The 21,213-nt window shown below is 35.0% G+C and overlaps 1 protein-coding gene across 10 annotated transcripts in view; it reads right to left on the bottom strand.

Annotated features, from left to right (window-relative positions):
- RGS22 (regulator of G protein signaling 22) overlaps positions 1-21,213 on the bottom strand; it is a 154,508-nt gene that overhangs the window by 102,804 nt on the left and 30,491 nt on the right. For 9 of the 10 annotated variants that reach the window (XM_067017195.1, XM_067017198.1, XM_067017193.1 and 6 more), the window contains 5 exons: positions 11,435-11,520; positions 10,628-10,796; positions 7,302-7,431; positions 4,894-5,494; positions 3,348-3,509 (listed from right to left, as the gene is read on the bottom strand). In XM_067017195.1, coding sequence (XP_066873296.1) covers positions 3,348-3,509; positions 4,894-5,494; positions 7,302-7,431; positions 10,628-10,796; positions 11,435-11,520 — 1,148 coding nt within the window. The remainder of the gene's footprint in view (positions 1-3,347; positions 3,510-4,893; positions 5,495-7,301; positions 7,432-10,627; positions 10,797-11,434; positions 11,521-21,213) is intronic. The other variant, XM_067017197.1, reaches the window with a different exon arrangement.

Raw genomic sequence — 21,213 nt, forward strand, 5'->3', positions numbered from 1 at the left:
ATGCTGAATGAAAAAACCAATCCCCGAAGATTACATATTGTATTATTTCATTTATATAATAGATTAGTAGTTTCCAGGAATTATGAGAAAGGGGGAAGGAAAGAGGTAGGTATGGTTATAAGAGAGCAGTACAAAGGGAGGCATGTGGTAATATAACTGCTCTGTATCTTGACTGTAACAGCAAATGCATGTGATAAAACTATATAGAACTAACTATACACAGAGAAATAAATGCTTGTAAAGCTGGCAAAATATGAAAAAAGATTGGAGAGTTGTATCAATGTCAATTTCCTCATTGCAATACTGCACTGCAGTTATGCGAGATGTTACCATTGGAAGAAACTGGGTGAAAGGTATACAGAATCTCTGTATTATTTCTTACAGCTGCATATGGATCTACAATTATCTCAAAACAAAAAGTTAAATTTAAAACAGGAAAGCTTCTAATGTATTAGTAATGATTTTTTAAGTTGGGTGGTGTGTATACAGGTGCCTATTACAGTATAATGTATACCATTTTGCATTTCTTAAATAGTTAAGAATAGAAGTTTATAGAGAAAGAGAAAAACAACATTCTCTCTATATTTGGAAAAATAAAAAGTTTACAAGTAATCTGGAGTACCTAGATGGGAGATAATGTCAGAGACATTAGCAGGGACAAATCATGATAATCTCAGGGTATATGCCCAGTAGTGGGATTGCTGGGTCGTATAGTAGTTCTATTTTTAGTTTTTTAAGGAACCTCATACTGTTCTCCATAGTGACTGTATCAATTTACATTCCCACCAACAGTGCAAGAGGGTTCCCTTTTCTCCACACCCTCCAGCATTTATTGTTTGTAGATTTTTTGATGATGTCCATTCTGACCGGTGTGAGATGATATCTCATTGTAGCTTTGCTTTGCATTTCTCTAATGATTAATGATGTTGAGCATTCTTTCATGTGTTTGTTGGCAATCTGTATATCTTCTTTGGAGAAATGTCTATTTAGGTCTTCTGCCCATTTTTGGATTGGGTTGTTTGGTTTTTTTTGATATTGAGCTGCATGAGCTGCTTGTAAATTTTGGAGATTAATTCTTTGTCAGTTGCTTCATCTGCAAATATTTTCTCCCATTCTGAGGGTTGCCTTTTCATCTTGTTTATGGTTTCCTTTGCTGTGCAAAAGCTTTTACGTTTCATTAGGTCCCATTTGTTTATTTTTGTTTTTATTTCCATTTCTCTAGGAGGTGGGTCAAAAAGGATCTTGCTGTGATTTATGTCATAGAGTGTTCTGCCTATGTTTTCCTCTAAGAGTTTGATAGTGTCTGGCCTTACATTTAGGTCTTTAACCCATTTTGAGTTTATTTTTGTGTATGGTGTTAGGGAGTGTTCTAATTTCATTCTTTTACACGTAGCTGTCCAGTTTTCCCAGCACCACTTATTGAAGAGGCTGTCTTTTCTCCATTGTATATTCTTGCCTCCTTTATCAAAGATAAGGTGACCATATGTGTGTGGGTTTATCTCTGGGCTTTCTATCCTGTTCCATTGATTTATATTTCTGTTTTTGTGCCAATACCATACTGTCTTGATTACTGTAGCTGTGTAGTATAGTCTGAAGTCAGGGAGCCTGATTCCTCCAGCTCCGTTTTTCTTTCTCAAGATTGCTTTGGCTATTTGGGGTCTTTTGTGTTTCCATAAAAATTATGAAATTTTTTGTTCCAGTTCTGTGAAAAATGCCATTGGTAGTTTGATAGGGATTGCACTGAATCTGTAGATTGCTTTGGGTAGTATAGTCATTTTCACAGTGTTGATTCTTCCAATCCAAGAACATGGTATATGTCTCCATCTATTTGTATCATCTTTAATTTCTTTCATCAGTGTCTTATATTTTCTGCATACAGGTCTTTTGTCTCCTTAGGTAGGTTTATTCCTTCAAAACGAGTCATGTACCACAATGTTCACTGCAGCTCTATTTACAATAGCCAGGACTTGGAAGCAACCTAAGTGTCCATTGACAGATGAATGGATAAAGAAGATGTGGCACATATATACAATGGAATATTACTCAGCCATAAAAAGAAATGAAATTGAGTTATTTGTAGTGAGGTGGATGGACCTAGAGTCTGTCATACAGAGTGAAGTAAGTCAGAAAGAGAAAAACAAATACCGTATGCTAACACATATATATGGAACCTAAAAAAAAAAAAAAAAAAAAGGTCATGAAGAACCTAAGGGCAAGACAGGAATAAAGACACAGGTCCTACTAGAGAATGGACTTGAGGACACGAGGAGGGGGAAGGGTAAGCTGGGACAAAGTGAGAGAGCGGCATGGACATATATACACTACCAAATGTGAAACCGATAGCTGGTGGGAAGCAGCCGCATAGCACAGAGAGGTCAGCTCGGTGCTTTGTGACCACCTGGAGGGGTGGGAGGGAGGGAGACGCAAGAAGGAAGAGATATGGGGATATAAGTATATGTATAACTGATTCACTTTGTTATAAAGCAGAAACTAACATACCATTGTGTAGCAATTATACTCCAATAAAGATGTTTAAAAAAAAAGGGGGATGTGATTGAGCTAATTAAATAAACACATATCATTTTAAAAAATCATGATAATCTTATTTGTTAACTTAAGGAATTTGAACCTTACACTGAAAGCTTTGGGGTAACTAGTTAAAGACTTAAATCAGAGAAGTAACATGATCAGATCCATCACAGTCACACTGGACAGCTCACTGATCCTCAGAAGGCACACATTTTCTCCACTAGGTCCATTCTCTTTCTCTTGTTTAGAGTCCCTCGAGTCCCAGGTGAAATATTACCTCTTCTCTGTATCCTGTGCATTCACTATACTTTCTTTTATTACACTCATTTTATATGTATGTTCCTCCCACTAGACTAGGATCACTAGACTTGACTGTGTTTTACCCTTGTATCCTTAGCACAACACTTGACCCATAGAAAGTGCTCATGGAATGTTTATTGAGACAAATCTAACTCAAGCTACATGTACACACGTGCACACATGCACGCACGCACACACACACACACAGAGACACACACACACACACACACACACATCAATTTGATGAGGTCCTGAGCATAAAAAGGTCAGGGGTAGAAGGATATGCTCACAAAGTTCAAACGGAGCTTAAGTACTGTCTAGTCTTATTATGGATTTAAAGTCCCTCAAATATCAAAATTACATAAAGGATAGGTACTTTAGAGAAGGCCAAAGATATAATAATCTTGTCATTTAAAATTTCCATAAATGTTACAGCCTTAAGACAAAAAAGTATAACTTGTAACTAGCTTAAGAAAAGTGAAAGCAAATAACTTTGATTCATATTATTTTTTTCTTACCAATAAAGAAGTAAGGGTTTTACAACCTCAGTCTGAATATTTTTTAAGTGTTCTTCATTCCACTGAGTTCCAACTAGCAGTTTAAATTTTGATAAGATTTCTGCAGAAAGGTAGCAGTCTCCACTGCTCACTAGATAGCATTTTTTCATCTTCTCAATATGTCTGAAATAAAACACATACACAAACATACACACACATTGACACAATATTCAACTAGCCAAATATTTTCACTTCCAAAATGTTTCAGGCAAGTAATGAACTATCTTAAAATTAAAAGTGAGTTACAGGGAGATAAAAATATTTCTCACAGATATGGGAATGGGAAGGGTATTTTTGGTAGGCCGAACAATGGCCTTACAAAGATGTCCATAGCCTAATCTCCAGAACCTAAGAATGTTACCTTACATGACAGAAGGAACTCTGCAGATGTGATTAGGATTTTGAGGAGATCATCCTGGCTTATCTAGTTGGTGCTAATGTAATCTTAACAGTCCTTCTAAGATGGAGGCAGGAGGGTAACAGTCATAGAGAAAAGAAGTAGGGATAGAAGCAGCAATCAGAGAGGAGAAAAGATGTCATGCTGCTGGCTTTGGAGATGGAGGAAGGGGGCATAAGCCCAGGGAAGTAGGTGGCCTCAGAAGCTGGAAAAAGGCAAGGAAATGGATTTTCCCCTAGAGTGTTCAGAAGGAATGCAGCCCTCCATACCCATTTTAGACTTCTAACCTTTTAACTGTAAGAGAATTAATTCGTGTTGATTTAAGCTACTTAGTTTGTCGTAATTTATTACAGCAACAATAGGAACTAATACAGTATTAATTCTGAAGAATCTATGTAGGTTGCTTGCATATCCCTTCCCTAACATGTCTTGGCAAGTGGTAGTGGCCTTCTAATCAGGTCATGCTTCATAATCAACCATTTGGTAATCCCTGCTCTTATAACTGTGTACAGCAATGACATTATGATCATTATGATCAACAACAGTGGCATTATGATCTGAATGCCACTGGGATAACTGGAATAATCCAGTCACTAGCACTTACTCAGTCAAACCTTTAATGGGAACTGCAGTCTACTATAGTTGATCTGCTTCAGAGTTCAGAGCAGATCAGGAAAACACAAGATAAGGACTTTCCTAAAGCAGGGTCCTCTTAAGGTTCTTAAGACTTATAGTGACCTAAAACATATGGAGCAGCCAAAGGCCTGTGCCCCATCAGACTTTTAAGAGGCTCTCTAGAGGATATCCAGCATCATATCTAGCAGCTATCACATTCAGATATGAATGTCTAAGTGGCATCTGACTAAAGACCATAGAATTTGTTAACTGAGCAGGCTGCTAGGAACAGCCAGCCCCTTACACTGGCATAAGGTATCTTTTACGTAAATCAATATTATTATAATAAAATAAATCTTATTACTATTCATTCCTCTAAAAGTATAAATTACATTTAAATATTTATTTCAGGCTTTCTGCTGGTGCTTAGATGACCCAAACTAATATTCTAAAATTTGGTTTTAAAACTATTGAAAAATAAAAAAGTAGAAATACCTTTGATGTCTTCCAGGATCCTTAAGAACTTTTAACCTCTCAATATCCATCCAGAGCAACCAGTATCTCTCCCCTAATGTACCTTTTATAAATTTCTTAAATCTTTCGAACTCCTTTCTATTGCCAATGTCATAAGTTTTGTGAGAAATACACCAATTAGCCCGGCTTTCTAGTCCAACACTCTCAGTTTTTGAAACTGCTTGTGCTAACATGTCTTCCAACTTTTCCTTTCGCGTTTCACTCAGCAAAACATTCTTGCCAGAGGTAGTCCCCAAACACTCATCAAATACCACTTCTGTTACATTTCTGAAATTTATATAATCTGGGCTTTCTCTAAGTGGTGCTCCAAGAATTTGATGAATTGCCACTCTCAAAATAAAGTTTATATAAGATCTTAAAAATTCTTCACATGTTGAAAAATGCAATGTCAGGCTTTCATCAACATCCTGTTGCTTTTCAAGGTATGTCCTCAGAAGAGCTTGAGAACGAGTGTCTTGTAGAGATACAGGCACATCTTCTTCAAATTCGGAAATTAACCTAGTGGTTATAGATGGGCTATTTTTCGTACTGGGGTGAACTCCATCATCAAAGATAAAACTCTCTGTATTAAATCATAAAAGGCTATTAGATCAGATATAAATGTAAAAGTTTTCTTTTAATTATTAACTAGTTGTTATAGAGCTAGGATGGCAAATGGGTTTATCATCAGTAGTGACTGCAGGGACCAGTGTCACAAGGAGTCTAAGGCTACATTTGGGATCAGTAGAGAAAAAAACTGCCAACAGTGATTAGCCATGTCTTCCCTGGACATGAAAGGGGATATTGGTGGCAGATGAATTAAATATTTTATATCCTTAATAAAGAGGATCTTCAAAGAGACATTATACACTTTTAAAATGTAATATTCCAGGCTGAAAATGTCAACACACAAAGGCCAAATCTATTAAAGAATTAGAATGTGTACATAAAACTGTATGTACTTTAATATTTCATGTTGTATGGTAAAATAAAATTAGCTGCCATAGGTGATGAGATGATAGATGAACAGACCAGAACTGGCGTCATACTAGCAATTTTTAAAATTCACTATTTTATCAGAAAGATTCAATTACTATTATACTTACAACCTATCATTAAAATTACAAAATTGCATAAGGCCCTTGTGAAGACTTACAAATATAAATGGATTGCTTTTACACTTTTTCTAAAGATATAGTCTAGCCCCTATTCTTCTGTCTTTCAGAAATCAGTGAAATATCTGATATCAGTGCTTTATTTCACATGGCAAATCTACCCCTTGCAAAGCCGTGGATCAGGAAAACCCTGATCCATGTGTCCCATTCTCAGTTTTCTCAGTAATAGATTTCAAGTTTCAATGAACTGGAAATGTTTCATTACAATTTTAATTGAAAATAAATATACTAAACTTCCCCAAAATTGAGATTAGACTTTTGTAAACCTGTGAAATGATACTGGGTACACACTCAACGCCACACACTTGGAGGTAAAGTATAAGCCTGGCACTTCTGCTCACTGCCTTCCTGCTATCCTTTCTCTTCCTGCTTACTAATGTCACTCTCCAATTTTTTACTTTACTATTTGGGGAAAATAGTAAGAAATCTATAAATTCAGCAATTTCGAATTAGGAAGATGATTTCCCCCTTTACCTAGATTTGGGTTCAATCCTAGAGAATCCAGACTTATCACCTCCAGAGGTTGCTTATACTTTTCAAAGGAATTATGTAAGAATTGTTAGTGAATTGCTGAGTTCCCCTCCTGAATCACACTGCAAGATTTTTTTTTCCCTCTAGCAATATCACATTTGATTACTCCCATTTCTGGGAGGTTCCCTTTATTTACAAAAAGTTTGTATCACCCACAAAAGTTCCCCACAGTAGAAATTTATCTGCTTTTCAAGGTGAGAAACAGTCTGAACTTAAAAACAGAAGGAAAACTCAAGTTCCATAAATCACTATTTACTTTGGGGAGAAGAGAAAGGTTGCACCCACTTCATTTCAAAGGCTTAAATAATAATAAGAATTTGTAAACTGTGACAGGAAATAATGACAAGACAAATATTTATTGACTGTCCATTAAGTACGAAGCACTAAGCATTTTCTATACATTCAGTATGTATGCATCATTACTGTAATCTTACAGATGACAAAAGCAAAGCTCTCAGAAGTGGAATAATCTGCAGAAGTCACAAACTAGTAAGTATCAGAGTTGGGTTCTAAACCCATCCTCTTTTCACTATATCAGGTTGTCTCTTGAAAAACAGTAGAAAGTGGTGTTGCAGGGCAGATAATTTTTTCTCCCCACCCACTAAGTGTTGTACTGTAAGATTAGAATAACAACAGAAGATGTAAAAAGGAGTTCTGAGGTCATTCTTGTCCTTTTCTGCTTACCAGAAACAGATGAAATAACTGGTGATCCAATTTTGTTGTGGAATACACAAGAAGGTAATGAAAAGGTTGATATTGTTTGCTGACTTTGTTTTGCTAATGCAAACCAATCTTTTGTTTGAGTATAGGAGGCCTAGGAAGAAAGGAGCACATTTGTTTAACATAAGATTAGCAGTATTCTTCCAGTCATGAATCTGGACAAGTCATTATGATAATATTCATTTGTATAGTGCAATATGTAAAGGAAAAATTATGCCGTGAAAGAAAAGAATGTTGTACACAGAAAAACTCATTAGCTGAGAATAATGGTAAGGAAATTTCAATTCAGATTATTTTCATATTAGATGATCAAAGGAAAGAAATGAGCTCACTACCCATCAAATTCTTCACTCTTTCACCAGAAGCATGCAATCCTACTTCCTGGAATCACTACAAATTCACACCATCTAACTTTAACTTGGCAGTCACCACGGCTCATCAGTCTTCAGATGCATCATTTGCCAGCTACTCCCATTCACAACTTTCCCAGTTATTTCATGCCCCCAATTCTGTCTGGCCTGGCTCAGTGTTTTTAACAACTCCTCCCTAATGTGACAAAAACTTAACTCTCAGTAGCACTGGAAACCTACCCATGCTCACTTCCCCTTTACCTTAGATTCAGTATTCACAACTTTGCTTGGATTGGATGCTTCCTGAAGGCTGATTCCTGACTCACCTGCCCCTGGATGGAGCCTTCAATGTTTCCTTTCTTTTGTGTACTGAGCCAGCTGACCCAATTCTCAACCTGACACACAGCTTCTAGAACCCCAGTCCTAAGAAACTCCATCTCAGATTTCCTGGGAATATTCTTCTTCCTGCTTCTCTTAGTCATGTCCTCACCTACTCTTCTAGGATAATCCAGCTTGTTCAACAGAAGCAGAAAAGGGAGTGCCCAGCATTAGTCTCATTTCTCCTTTCTCCAACCTGGTTGGCCCTTAGCCTAAGGAACACTCACAGAGGAGGCAAGGCTCAAATGGAATAGAATTGTTCCCTGACTATTATGCAGAATTAGCAGGGTAAGTCAGGCCACACAATAAGACCAAAAGCAAGAGAAGGAAATACCAGGTGCCATCAGTGTACTACTCACTGCCCCTCTTAGAAGTAAGGTTTCCTTGGTAGATAAAAGCTTTGAATCTAATTGCCTTTTGTTTCCTCTTTTCCTTCCTCTAAAACCAAGTCATTTATTACTAATTACATGTTTGTTCATTCAACATATTCATTGAATGACTACTCTATTACAAGTAGTATCCTAAGCACTGAGAGGAGACCAAAATAATTAAGGAACTTTCAAGGAATAGAGAGAGACCAACATACAAGAGTCCTTGCTATTTCAACTGCACAAAAAAGATGAGAGAGTAGAAGATAGGGGAGAAAGAAGTAGTTAGCCAGACGTAAAAGCAGTTAACTATTCTACTTTGTACTCTTAAAAGATGGGTCAATTGTATGTGTTTAGATGGTATAACTGAAGACTCAAAGAAATATTACCAATTATCATATGGATTAATCCCTATCTATAGTCGTGGTTTAGTGATTTAAGGGCCCAAAGAAAACTGAATCCTCAAAGTTTAAAGGCTATTAAAAAATATATAGTTCAAGTATTACTCAATTTGACAGAAATGAGCTTTTTCCATCACAGGAAATAGTAAAAGTAAACTAGCTTGGATTTTTATTCTCTTATATTTGATTAAATTTACCTGTAAGGGATCAGAACTTATTCCCCTAGATTGATTCTTTCCTTTGTATGTTTATTGACCCCTACTATCGGTTATTTTTTGACATCCCTAACATTATTATAACATATGGGTTAAGATTAAAAAATAAATACTTAAAAATAAATATAAGAGAAAAGAAAAATGTGCCTTCAGTACATCCCTGAGCATTATTCAGATGAAATAATAGGACTGGCATAATTTTTTAACATTTCTGCCAAATATTGCTGATAGAACTGTCAAACTACAAAATTAAATAGGAGCTTACACATGAAAAAAATGTTCAAATAAGATAGGATAAGGATATCCATTCCAACAGAGATGGCAAATAGTTTTCCTCTTGTATGACATCTTTGATCACTTGGAAGTGCCTGCCTAGAATGCTGTGTTGAAAAAGAATTTGGAGCCAAGTCCTAGCTCAGCAGGAAAATTGCCGTAATTGATTAGCGATCTCTGTCATGAATGCAAACTAGGAGAATAGCAACACATGGGTAACATATTTGCAATTCCTGGTTTTGTAAAGAACTGTGTATTAGAAATATCTTCCCAGAGAGAAGATCTGATAACTAGAGGCTAAAGAGAAGCAGAATACGTGACCCCAAAATATGCCATGGCATTGTGGATTATTGTGAGCTGAAGGAGATCACGACCCAGCAGACTCAAGAAAAATACTTACCTCTCCTTTAACTACCTAAAAGAATTTACATAGGGGGCCTGGCTCAGAGACAGCCGGCACCAGAGATAACTTTCATCTGAATGACCGAGCTATCTATATGGCAGGTAAACATCTAATTACCAAACATCTGGTCTTCTTATAGTCCTGTGAATTACCCTCCTCCACTTTGAAGCCCCAGGCCCCTACCCCATTCCTTAGCTCAGGATGGTATATATGCCTCAACTGCCCAACTCGCTCTTGGGTGTTATATTCTTACAGGGCTCCCGTACATACTAAATTACATTTGTTTTTTCCTGTTACTCTGTCATGTCACTTTTTTTTTTAATAGACCAGCCAAAGAACCTAGAAGGGTAGAAGGAAAATTTTTCCACCCTGGCAGAGGCAGAGATCAAACAACAGTATTCACTAAACTGTGATTCCCCAAAAGGACAGCTGATTCTAGGTTAGATCTCTTCAAACGTACCCATGCCACCCAACATTCTCCAATTGTGAAGGGCAAATTTATCTGATAACAGCTAAACAGTTATGCATTTTATTACTGAAGAATAATCTTGACAATAAGGAAGAGAAGGCCCAATTTATTGTTGTTTTGTACAAAAATTAGATTCCAAATAATAAAAAATGTGGAATGAACAATGAAACCCTTGCTTCCCAGGTAACATTGGGGATGTTCTTCAATTTTGCATTTTTCCTTTGTACACATGAGGATAATAATTCTAATTATATTTCAGGTGAAAGAGTGTAGGGCAAATAAGTCAGCATAAATCCAAAAGAATATTTGCTAAATCTACTTTAGAAGTATTTGACATCATTTTCCTATTCAAGTGGTACAAATGAAATTCATATCCCTAAAATGAGAAGTTTCACTGAAGTGCCAAGACACAAAGAAACACTCACACTTTTACCTCGCCAAGAGAAATGGAGAACTTTTTCATAATTATAACATCATCTTCTTCAACAGAAGGAGGTGGTGGACTGGTTGGTTTTTTCAGGACCCAGGGAGAAAAATCTGCACCTAATGTGATATTCATGCCTGATTCACTCCATTTTACTTGTGAAACCAATTTGGCTAACCTGCATTTCAGAAATCATACAAACTAGAAATAAGTTTCAAATATGGCAGAATTCAGAAAAAAAAAACTAAAATTTTGTTTTATGTATTCAAATCAATCTCCTGTCTTAACTCTGCAGGATGATTCTCTTAGGATCTGCTAAAATTAATGGCTTATTAATAGAATTATTGATTAATAATTATTCTGTTTTAATTTATTTTATTTTTATTTAAAAAATACAGTTCTAAGCAAAAGTCAAACTTTAGTAAAACTTCAGAATATTTAGGTACTTAAACTTTAGAAGTCAGGGAGCATAAAAGAAAAACATGGCCCTACACTACAACATTCTGTCTTTTTTATGACACTCATATTCATTTTTTAACACCCTGAACATAAATACCTTTACAGAAGTAGAAAAAAATTTTTAAATATAATGATCAAAGAAGCAGAATTGAAATACACTTATTAGGTACTGTTTCTACAAAATCTCTTTGCAAAAGTTAAGTGATTTTTACAAATGCTCTATCTTATACTATATAGCAAGTGGAATATAAACTCAAATGAGTTTAAAGGTATACAATTTTATTAAGAAAGTACAGAAAAATTATTTTTGGTGAAAATAATCATTTAAAAATATGTATATTGATGGGATTACAATACCTGTATTCAAAGTAGCAATCACTTTCCAGAAATGCTGGAAGTCTTTCTTTTTTGACCCAGTGAATACTTTGTTCACGATTGAGACACTATTAGAGGACAAGTGAAAATGAAAAAGTGTGTCAAAGAAATTCACCATTCAGGACAATGATGGCCTAATCACTAGAGCAATATTACCTCTAGCTCTTACAGGGAGCCCTGCCTGTACCTTCTATTTGGACGGGAGAGAGTAAGAACCCTGAGTCACAAGTACTGCTTCAATTTGCTCAACAACCCTATATCAACTATTATCTATGTTTTACAGATTAACAAGCTGAATCAGAAAACTTAAGTAACTTACTGAAAGAGAAAGAGTGACAAAAAATTCAGTCTCAGTATTTTCAGTCATAAAACAGGTGAAAAATAATCACAAACAGAAAAAGAACTAACCAGAAAACTTGGTAAGACTGCTAGACTCTCACCACTCTCACCACTTTTACTCAACATAATTTTGGAAGTCCTGGCCATGGCAGTCAGAGAAGAAAAAGAAATTAAAGGAATCCAAATTTGAAAAGAAGTAAAACCATCACTATTTGCAGATGACATGATGCTATACATAGAAAATCCTAAAGACGCTACCAGAAAACAACTAAAGCTCATCAATGAATTTGGTAAAGTTTCAGGATACAAAAATTAATGTGCAGAAATCTCTTGCATTCCTGTACACTAACAACGAAAGATCAGAAAGACAAATTAAGCAAACAATCCCATTCACCACTGCAACAAAAAGAATAAAATACCTAGGAATAAATCTACCTAAGGAGGTAAAAGACTCAGAAGACTATAAGACACTGATGAAAGAAATCAAAGATGACATAAACAGATGGAGAGATATACCATTTTCTTGGATTGGAAGAATCAATATTATCAAAATGACTATACTACCCAAAGCAATCTACAGATTCAATGCAATCCCTATCAAACTACCAATGGCATTTTTCACATAACTAGAACAAAAAATTTTTAAATTTGTATGAAAACACGAAAGACCCCAAAGAGCCAAAGCAATCTTGAGAAAGAAAAAAGGAGCTGGAGAAATCAAGCTCCCTGACTTCAGACTATACTATAAAGCTACAGTAATCAAAACAGTATGGTACTGGCACAAAAAAAGAAACATAGATCAATGGAACAGGATAGAAAGCCCAGAGATAAACCCACACACATATGGTCAACTAATCTATGACAAAGGAGGCAAGAATACACAAGGGAGAAAAGATAGTTCTTCAATAAGTAGTGCTGGGAAAACTGGACAGCCACATGTAAAAGGATGAAATTAGAACACTCCCTAACACCATACACAAAAATAAACTTAAAATGGATTAAAGATCTAAATGTAAGGCTGATATTATAAAACTCTTAGAGGAAAACATAGAACACTCTCTGACATAAATTGCAGAAATATCTTTTTGGATCCACCTCTTAGAGTAATGAAAATAAAAACAAAAATAAACAAATGGACATAATTAAACTTAAAAGCATTTGCACAGCAAAGAAAACCATAAATGAGATGAAAAGACAACCAACAGAGTGGGAGAAAATATTTGCAAACCTAAGTGACCAACATGGCATTAACCTCCAAAATATACAAACAGCTCATGCAGCTCAATAACAAAAAACAAACATCCCAGTCAAAAAATGGGGAGGACATCTAAATAGAAATTTCTCCAAAGAAGATATACAGATGGCCAAAAAGGCACATGAAAAGATGCTGAACATCACTAATTATCAGAGTAATGCAAATCAAAACTACAGTGAGGTATCACCTCACACTGGTCAGAATAGCCATCAACAAAACATCTACAAACAGTAAATGCTGGGGAGGGTGTGGAGAAAAGGGAACCCTTCTACACTGTTGGTGGGAATGCAAATTGGTACAGCCACTATGGAGAACAGTATGGAGTTTCCTTAACAAACTAAAAATAGAGCTACCATGCCATCCAGCAATCCCACTCCTGGGCATAAACCCTGAGAAGACCATAATTCAAAAAGATACATGCATCCTAATGTTCACTGCAGCATTATTTACAATATCCAGGACTGTAAGCAACCTAAATGTCCACTGACTGAAGAAGAGATAAAGAAGAGGTGGTACCTATACGCAATGGAATATTACTCAGCCATTAAAAAAGAATGAAACAATGCCATTTGCAGCCACATGTATGGACCTAGAGATTGTCATATGACAGTCAGACAGAGGACAAATATCATATGATATCACTTATCACTTATATGTGGAATCTAAAAAAATGGTACAAATGAACTTATTTACAAAACAAAAATAGAGTCATAGATGTAGAAACAGTCTTATGGTTATGGGGGGAAGGGGGAAAGGATAAACTGAGAGATTGGGATTGACATATACACACTACTATTATATATAAAATAGATAACTAATAAGGACCTACTGTATAGCACAGGGAACTCTACTCAATACTCTGTAATTACCTATATGGGAAAAGAATTTGAAAAAGAATACTTGTATATGTATAACTGAATCACTTTGCTGTACCCCTGAAACTAACATAACATTGTTAATCAACTATACTCCAATAAAAATTTAAAAAAATTATAATTGACTGGAAGCATGATTAGCTAGGTTGAAGAGGGAAGCAGGAAAGAAATAAAGATAAGTTTAGTTTAATAGATCACAGGGTGAGATTTGAGAGGTGGAGGGAGGAAGGCTGGAGAAGTAGGCAGGGCCCTGATTATGAGTAGTCTTTTAAATAACATTATGGAGTTTAGATTTTATCTTGAGGTTGTGAGGGCCACATGAATTTATGGAAGAGTTACTAAGTTGCTATTCATCCTAAGACATTATACACTATTGTTTCTATTTTGTCTTATTTTCACTTTTTCCAGAATTCTAATCAATGCCAGTAACTTGGACACTAAACAAATGCTAATAATAAGTAAAACAACCAATAAAGTACACATTTCAGTGAGGCAAATGTGTCTGCACTATGTGGCTTCCATTGACTGTCTGCTAAAGCAAAAATTTTGCTGTGATATTAACGTCAGAGTCAACGCAGACCACTGCTATCTCCTTTGAGGAAATCACAGGCTCACACAGCAGTGCTGCCACCATCTAAGAAGCTAATGTTCTTGGGGGTGCACCTGTGCTCAGCAGTGCTGACATGTGGCACCAAGTCATTAGGCTCCCCAGGACTGGAAAACTGAGCAAACAATGGTTTCCTCCTGTTTAGCCAAAAACACCCACTTGCCTTCACCAAAGACTATCTTCTGGGTACTGAAAGAATAGAAGAAACTTTGGAAACAGCCAGCACCTGAGCAGTAGCATCTTGCTGACTGTCTCACTGCTTATCAGTGAGATCTGAAGGACATTTGGATCTTGAGTAAGAGTAAGAAGGATTCCACATATGCTACACACTGACAACCAACCACATAGGAGTCTTGAATTCTCATGAGCAATGTATTCAATGCATCACAGAAAGACACCAGACCGCACATAAAAATTGACATAAACACTTAAGGAATTCTACAAGGCCATGGAACTAGTCAGTTCATGCAAAATCAGTTTGCATAATATTTATCTAATGAACAGTTCACCTACAACTCTTTCCCTTTTGTATGTTTTGCATTTATCTGATCTAAAAATTAAGTGAAAAGTATAAAAAAAATCAAAATTGAAGTCTTTAGTCAAACTGCTAAAAAATCCTTTCAAGGTGTTTTTAAGTAACTAAAGTATAAAGACCAAAAAGATACAAAACAACCCTGCCAACCATAGAAGCATAAATTAACAAATACTATAAGAAACACAAAAATAATTTACCTAAAATAAAATTATTTAATCCTTAAAACTAAAAAAAAAAATGTTAAGAAAGAGAAACAGATAACCAAAAGGTTAGGGGAAACTGGCTGTCAGTAAATCATTCTAGAACTACTTCCAATTAGCCATACACAAGCTCTTTAAACTGTCACCAGGATTAGATTAATAAAAATTATATTTAGATGTATGAACAACTAAATAAAGCATGGCTATCTGCCAATGGACTAGATTTTCTGTCTAGTCATTTATTGAGGTATAAATTACACAGAGTAAAATCCATTCTTTTTAGTACACAGTGCTACAAGTTTTGACAATTACATACAGTCATGTAACCATGACTACAATCAAGATGTAAAATAGTTCCAACAGCTTCAAACTTCCTCATGACACTCTGCAGTCAATGACTCCCTCTAACCCCAGGCCCTGGCAACCACTAACAGGTTCTCTATATAGTTTTGCCTTTCCCAGAATGTCATATAAATGGAATCAATATAGTATGTAGCCTTTGACTCTGGTTTCTTTCATTTAGCATAATGCATTTGAGATTGACCTATGTTCTTCCATGGAACACTAGTCCATTCCTCTTCATTGCTGAGTAGTACTCCACTGTACTGATGAACCACATTTTATTTATCCATTCCCAGTAAGGAAATTTGGGTTGTTTCTAGCTTTTGGTGATTATAATAAAGCAACTAGAGACATTCACAGGTTTTTATGTGAACATAACTGTATTTCTCCTGGGTTAATATATAGGAATAAGATAGATAGGTAATATGGTATGTGTTTAACTTAGGAAGAACTGCCAAACTGTTTTCCAAAATGTAATTTGCATCAACAATGTAAGAGTTCTAGATGCTCTGCATCCTGGCTAGCATTTTGTATTGTCAATATTTATTTGTTGTTTATTTGGTACATCATAATAGGTGAGTAGAAAAAGTTCATTGTGATGTGTGTATGTGCGAACACTTTTTTTTAATAACAGCTTTGAGATATAGCTTATGTTTCACGCAACTCATCCATTTAAAGTATAAGCCAATGATTTTAGTATATTCAGAAACCATCACCACAAATTTAGAACATTTTCATCACCCTCTCCAAAAAACCCATACCCATTAGCAATCACTCTCCATTCATTCCAACTCCTCCACCTCACCTCCCAATGTTGAATGCACTTTTCTTATGACTAAAGATGTTGAGCATCTTTTCATATGTGTATTGGTCATTTTTACATCTTCTTTGGAGAAACATCTATTCAGATCCTTTGTCCATTTTTAAATTGGATTGTCTTTTTATTGTTGAGTTGTAAGAGCTCTTTACAGAGTCTAGATACACAGTCCTTATCAGATATATGATTAGCAAATATTTTCTCCCATTCTGTGGGTTGTCTTTTCACTTTCTTTAGACCATAAAAGTTTAAAATTTTTATTTATCTACTTTTTTCTTTTGTTGTTTATGCTTTTGGTGTGATATCTAAAATACCAATGCCTATATGAGGTCATGAAGATTTACATTTGTGTTTTCTTCTAAAATATGCTTCATTATTATTATTTTTTGCATTGCTAGATTCAGTTGGCATTTTTTGAACTTTTTTGTGTCTATGTTCATGAGGGATATTAGTTTGTAAGCTCTTGTTTGAAATTTCTTTATCTAGTGTTGGTATAAGGATAATGCTGGCATAACAAAATGAGTTGGAATTTGATCCCTCTTCTTTTGTTTTTTTGGAAGAGTTTTCATAAATTTAATATTACTTCATCTTTAAAGGTTTGACCTTTAAAGAATTCACCAGTGAAGTCATCTGGACCTAGAGTTTTCTTAGTGGGAATCTTCTTCCCCCAAGACTTGTTTTTTGGAGCAGTTTTAGGTTTACAACAAAATTGAGAAGATAAAGATTTCCTATATATCTCCTGCATCCACACATGCATAGCCCCCCCTTTATGAACATCACTCACAGAATGGTACATTTTTTACCAAGAATGAACCTACATTGACACATCATAATCACCCAAAATCCATTGTTTACCTTAGGGTTCACTCTTGGTGTTGTACATTCTATGGGTTTGGACAAATGTATAATGACATATATACAACAGTGTACTATCATGCAGAGTATTTTCACTACCCTAAAAATCCTCTATGCTCTGTCTATTCATCTCTGGCTCCTGGAACCCCTAGTAATCACTAGGGGTGATTTTTAAAAAAAAAAATATTTTGATGTGCTTGATTTTATTCTGTATTTTTTTGAATTTTATTTTATTTTTTATACAGCAGGTTCTTATCAGTTATCCATTTTATACAAAACCACTAATCTTTTCATTGTCTGCATAGATGTGCCTTTTCCAGAATACTGTATAGTTGGAATCATACAGTATGTAGCCTTTTTCAAATTGGCTTCTTTCACTTAGAAATATGTATTTAAGGTCCCTCCATGTATTTTTTGTGGATTGAAAGCTCATTTCTTCTTACCACTCTATAATATCCCATTGTCTGGATGTACACAGTTTAGTTATCCACTCATCTAATGAAGGGCATCTTAGTTGCTTCCAAGTTTTGACAATTATGAATAAAGCTACTATAAATATCCATATGCAGGTTTCTGTGTGGGCATATATTTTCAACTCCTTTGGGTAAATAACCAGGGAGTATGATTGCTGAAATGTATGCTAAGAGTATGTTAGTTTTGTAAGAAACCATCAAAATGTCCTCCAAAGTGGCTGTACCACTTTTGCATTTCCACCAGCAATGTATGTGATTTCCTGTTGCTCCACATCTTCATTAACATTTGGTGTTGTCAGTGTTCTGGATTTTGGCCTTTCTAATAGGTGTGTACTAGTATCTAACTGTTGTTTTAATTTGCATTTTCCTGATGACATATAATGTGGACCATCTTTTATATACTTACTTGACATTTCTATATCTTCTTTGGCCCATTTTAAAATCAGGTTGTTTTCTTATTGTTAGTTTGGATAACAGTCCTCTATCAGATGTGTCTTTTGCTAATATTTTCTTCAAGTCTTTGGCTAGTCTTTTAATTCTCTCGATAATGTCTTATGCAGAGCAGAAATTTTTAAATTTAATGAAATTCAGCTTAACAATGATTTCTTTCATGGATCATGTCTCTGATATTATACCTAAAAAGTCACCTTACCAAAGGTTATCTAGGTTTTCTGCTGTATTATCATCTAGAAGTTTTATAGTTTTGTGTTTTGCATTTAGGACTATGATCTACTTTTTAGTTAATTTCTGTGAAGGGTGTCAAGTCTGTGTCTAGATTCATTTATTTAGCATTGGATGTCCAGTTGTTGCTGCACCATTTGTTGAAAAGAGTGTTTTTTGAAATAAAACTGCTTTCACTTAAAAATAAAAAGACTGTTTTGCTCCACTGTATTAACTTTGCTCCTTTTCAAAGATCAGTTGACTCTATTTAAGGGAGTCTATTTTGGGGCTCCCTATTCTGTTCCATTGATCTATTTGTGTTTTCTTTCACTGATACCACACTGTATTGGTTAGTGTAACCTTACAGTAAGTCTTGAAGTAGGGTTAGCATCAGTCTTCCAACTCTTTTGGCTCCCTACAAAAAATTTAGAATCAGTTTGTTAATATCCATTAAAAATTTTGCTGGGATTTTAATTGAGATTGCATTGAATCTATAAATTAAGTTGGGAAAAACTGATATCTTGACAATGTCAAGTCTTTCAATCCATGAACATGGAATATCTCTATTTGGTTCCTTAATTTCATTCATCAGAGTTTTATACTTTTCTTCATATAGATCTTGTACATATTTTGTTAGATTTATACCAAAGTATTTCATTTTGGGGGATGCTAACATTTTGTTTATTATTATGGTAAATTGTATTATTATGATAAATGGTATTGTGGTTTCATTTTCAAATTCCACTTGTTCATCATTAGTATATAGGAAAGCAATCGTCATTTGTATGTTAACCTTGTATCCTGCAATGTTGCTATAATTGCTTATTAGTTCCAGGAGTTTTTTTTGTTTATTCTTTCAGATTTTCTATATAGATGATCATGTCATCTGTGAACAAAGACAGTTTTATGTCTTTCTTCTCAATCTGTATAACTTGTATTTCCTTTTCTTGCCTTACTGCATTAGCAAAGACTTCCATTACAATGTTGAAAAAGGATTGGTGGGAGGAGACATCCTTGCCTTGTACCTGATCTTAATGGTGAGAAACTCAAGTTTTCTCAGTAAGTATGAAGTAGGAAGATTTTAAACTATGAATCCAATTTCTTTAATAGATTTAGAACTATTCAGATTACATATATCCTTTTGAGTTAGCACTGGTAATTTGTATCTTTCAAGGAATATGTTTATTTCATTTAATTACTGAGTTTATGGACACAAAGCTGTTTGTATTCCCTTATTTTCCTTTGAATGTCTGTAGTATCCATACTGCTGTCCCCTCTTCCATTTGTGATACTGATCAGTTATTTCTTCTCATATTTTTTCCCTCATCATTCTGGCTAAAAGTTTATTAATTTCAATGATTATTTTTAAAAGAACTAGCCTTTATTATCATTGATTTTCTCTCTTGGCTTTCTGTTTTCCATTTAACTGATTATGTCATTTATTTATTTAATTTGGGCTTAATTTTCTATTTCTAGTTTCCTAAGGTAGAAGCTTAGATCATTGATTTGTGATCTTTAGTCTTTTCTAACATAAGCACTTAATGCTATAAATTTATCTCTAAAGAATTTTTTAGTTGCATCCCACAAATTTTATGCTGCATTTTAATTTTTATTCAATTCCCCATAATTTCTAACTTTCCTTGGGACTTACTCTTTGAGCTACAGGCTATTTAAAAGTCTGTTGTTTAATTACATATTTGGGGATTTTCCAGGTGTCTTTCTGTTACTGACTTATAGTTTAATTTTGTTATGGTCAGAGAACTCATTTTGCAGTTTCAAATCTTTCACATTTGTTGAAATTTGTATTACAGCCCAGAATTGGTCTATTTTGGTAAATATTCCAAGTGTACTTGAAAAAGACTGTGTACTCTGCAGTTGTGAGGTGAATTATTCTAGAAACATCAATTAGATTGACTGGATTCCTAGTGTTGTTCAGATTTCCTATATCCTTACCGATCTTCTGTCTTTTTTTATTGGATTACTGGGAGAACAGTGTTTAAGTCTTTAACTATAACTATGGATTGTCTATTTCTATTTTCAGTGCTATCAGCTTTTATTTCATGTATTCTGAAGTTCTTTTTAAGGTGCATGATTATGGGTTGTTATGCTTTCTTTTTTTTTTTTTTTTTTTTTTTTTTTTTTGCAGTACGCAGGCCTCTCATTGTTGTGGCCTCTTCCGTTGCAGAGCACAGGCTCTGGATGCGCAGGCTCAGCGGCCATGGCTCATGGGCCCAGCCGCTCCGTGGCATGTGGGATCTTCCCGGACCGGGGCACAAACCCGTGTCCCCTGCATCGGCAGGTGGATTCTCAACGACTGCACCACCATGGAAGCCCTGTTATGCTTCCTAAGTGAATTGATCCCTTTATCACTATGTGATATCTCTTTATATCCATAGCAAGATGCCTTGTTCTGAAGTCTACTTTGATATTAATACAGTCACTCCAGCTTTCTTTAAGTTAGCAATTGTATGGTATAGCTTTTTCCATTCTTTTACTTTCAACAAAATTTTGTATTATATTTAAGGTGATGTTCTTATAGACAGAAAATAGTGGTGGGTCTTTTTTTTAACCCATCTGACTCTGACTCTTAATTGGGGTGTATAAGCCATTTAAATTTAATGTAATTATTTATGTATATTATTAAGGTGCTGCTAATTACTGATGTGGTTTGCTCAAAATCTACCATCTTGTTTTCTGCTTGTTCTGTATATCCTTTATTTCTTTTTTCTTCATTTTCTGCCTGTTTTTGGTTTGAGTACTTTCTTATTCCTTTTTGTCTCCACTATTATTATATAATTTATAC

Source organism: Kogia breviceps, chromosome 17 (genome assembly GCF_026419965.1).
Source record: "Kogia breviceps isolate mKogBre1 chromosome 17, mKogBre1 haplotype 1, whole genome shotgun sequence".
NCBI lineage: Eukaryota > Metazoa > Chordata > Mammalia > Artiodactyla > Physeteridae > Kogia > Kogia breviceps.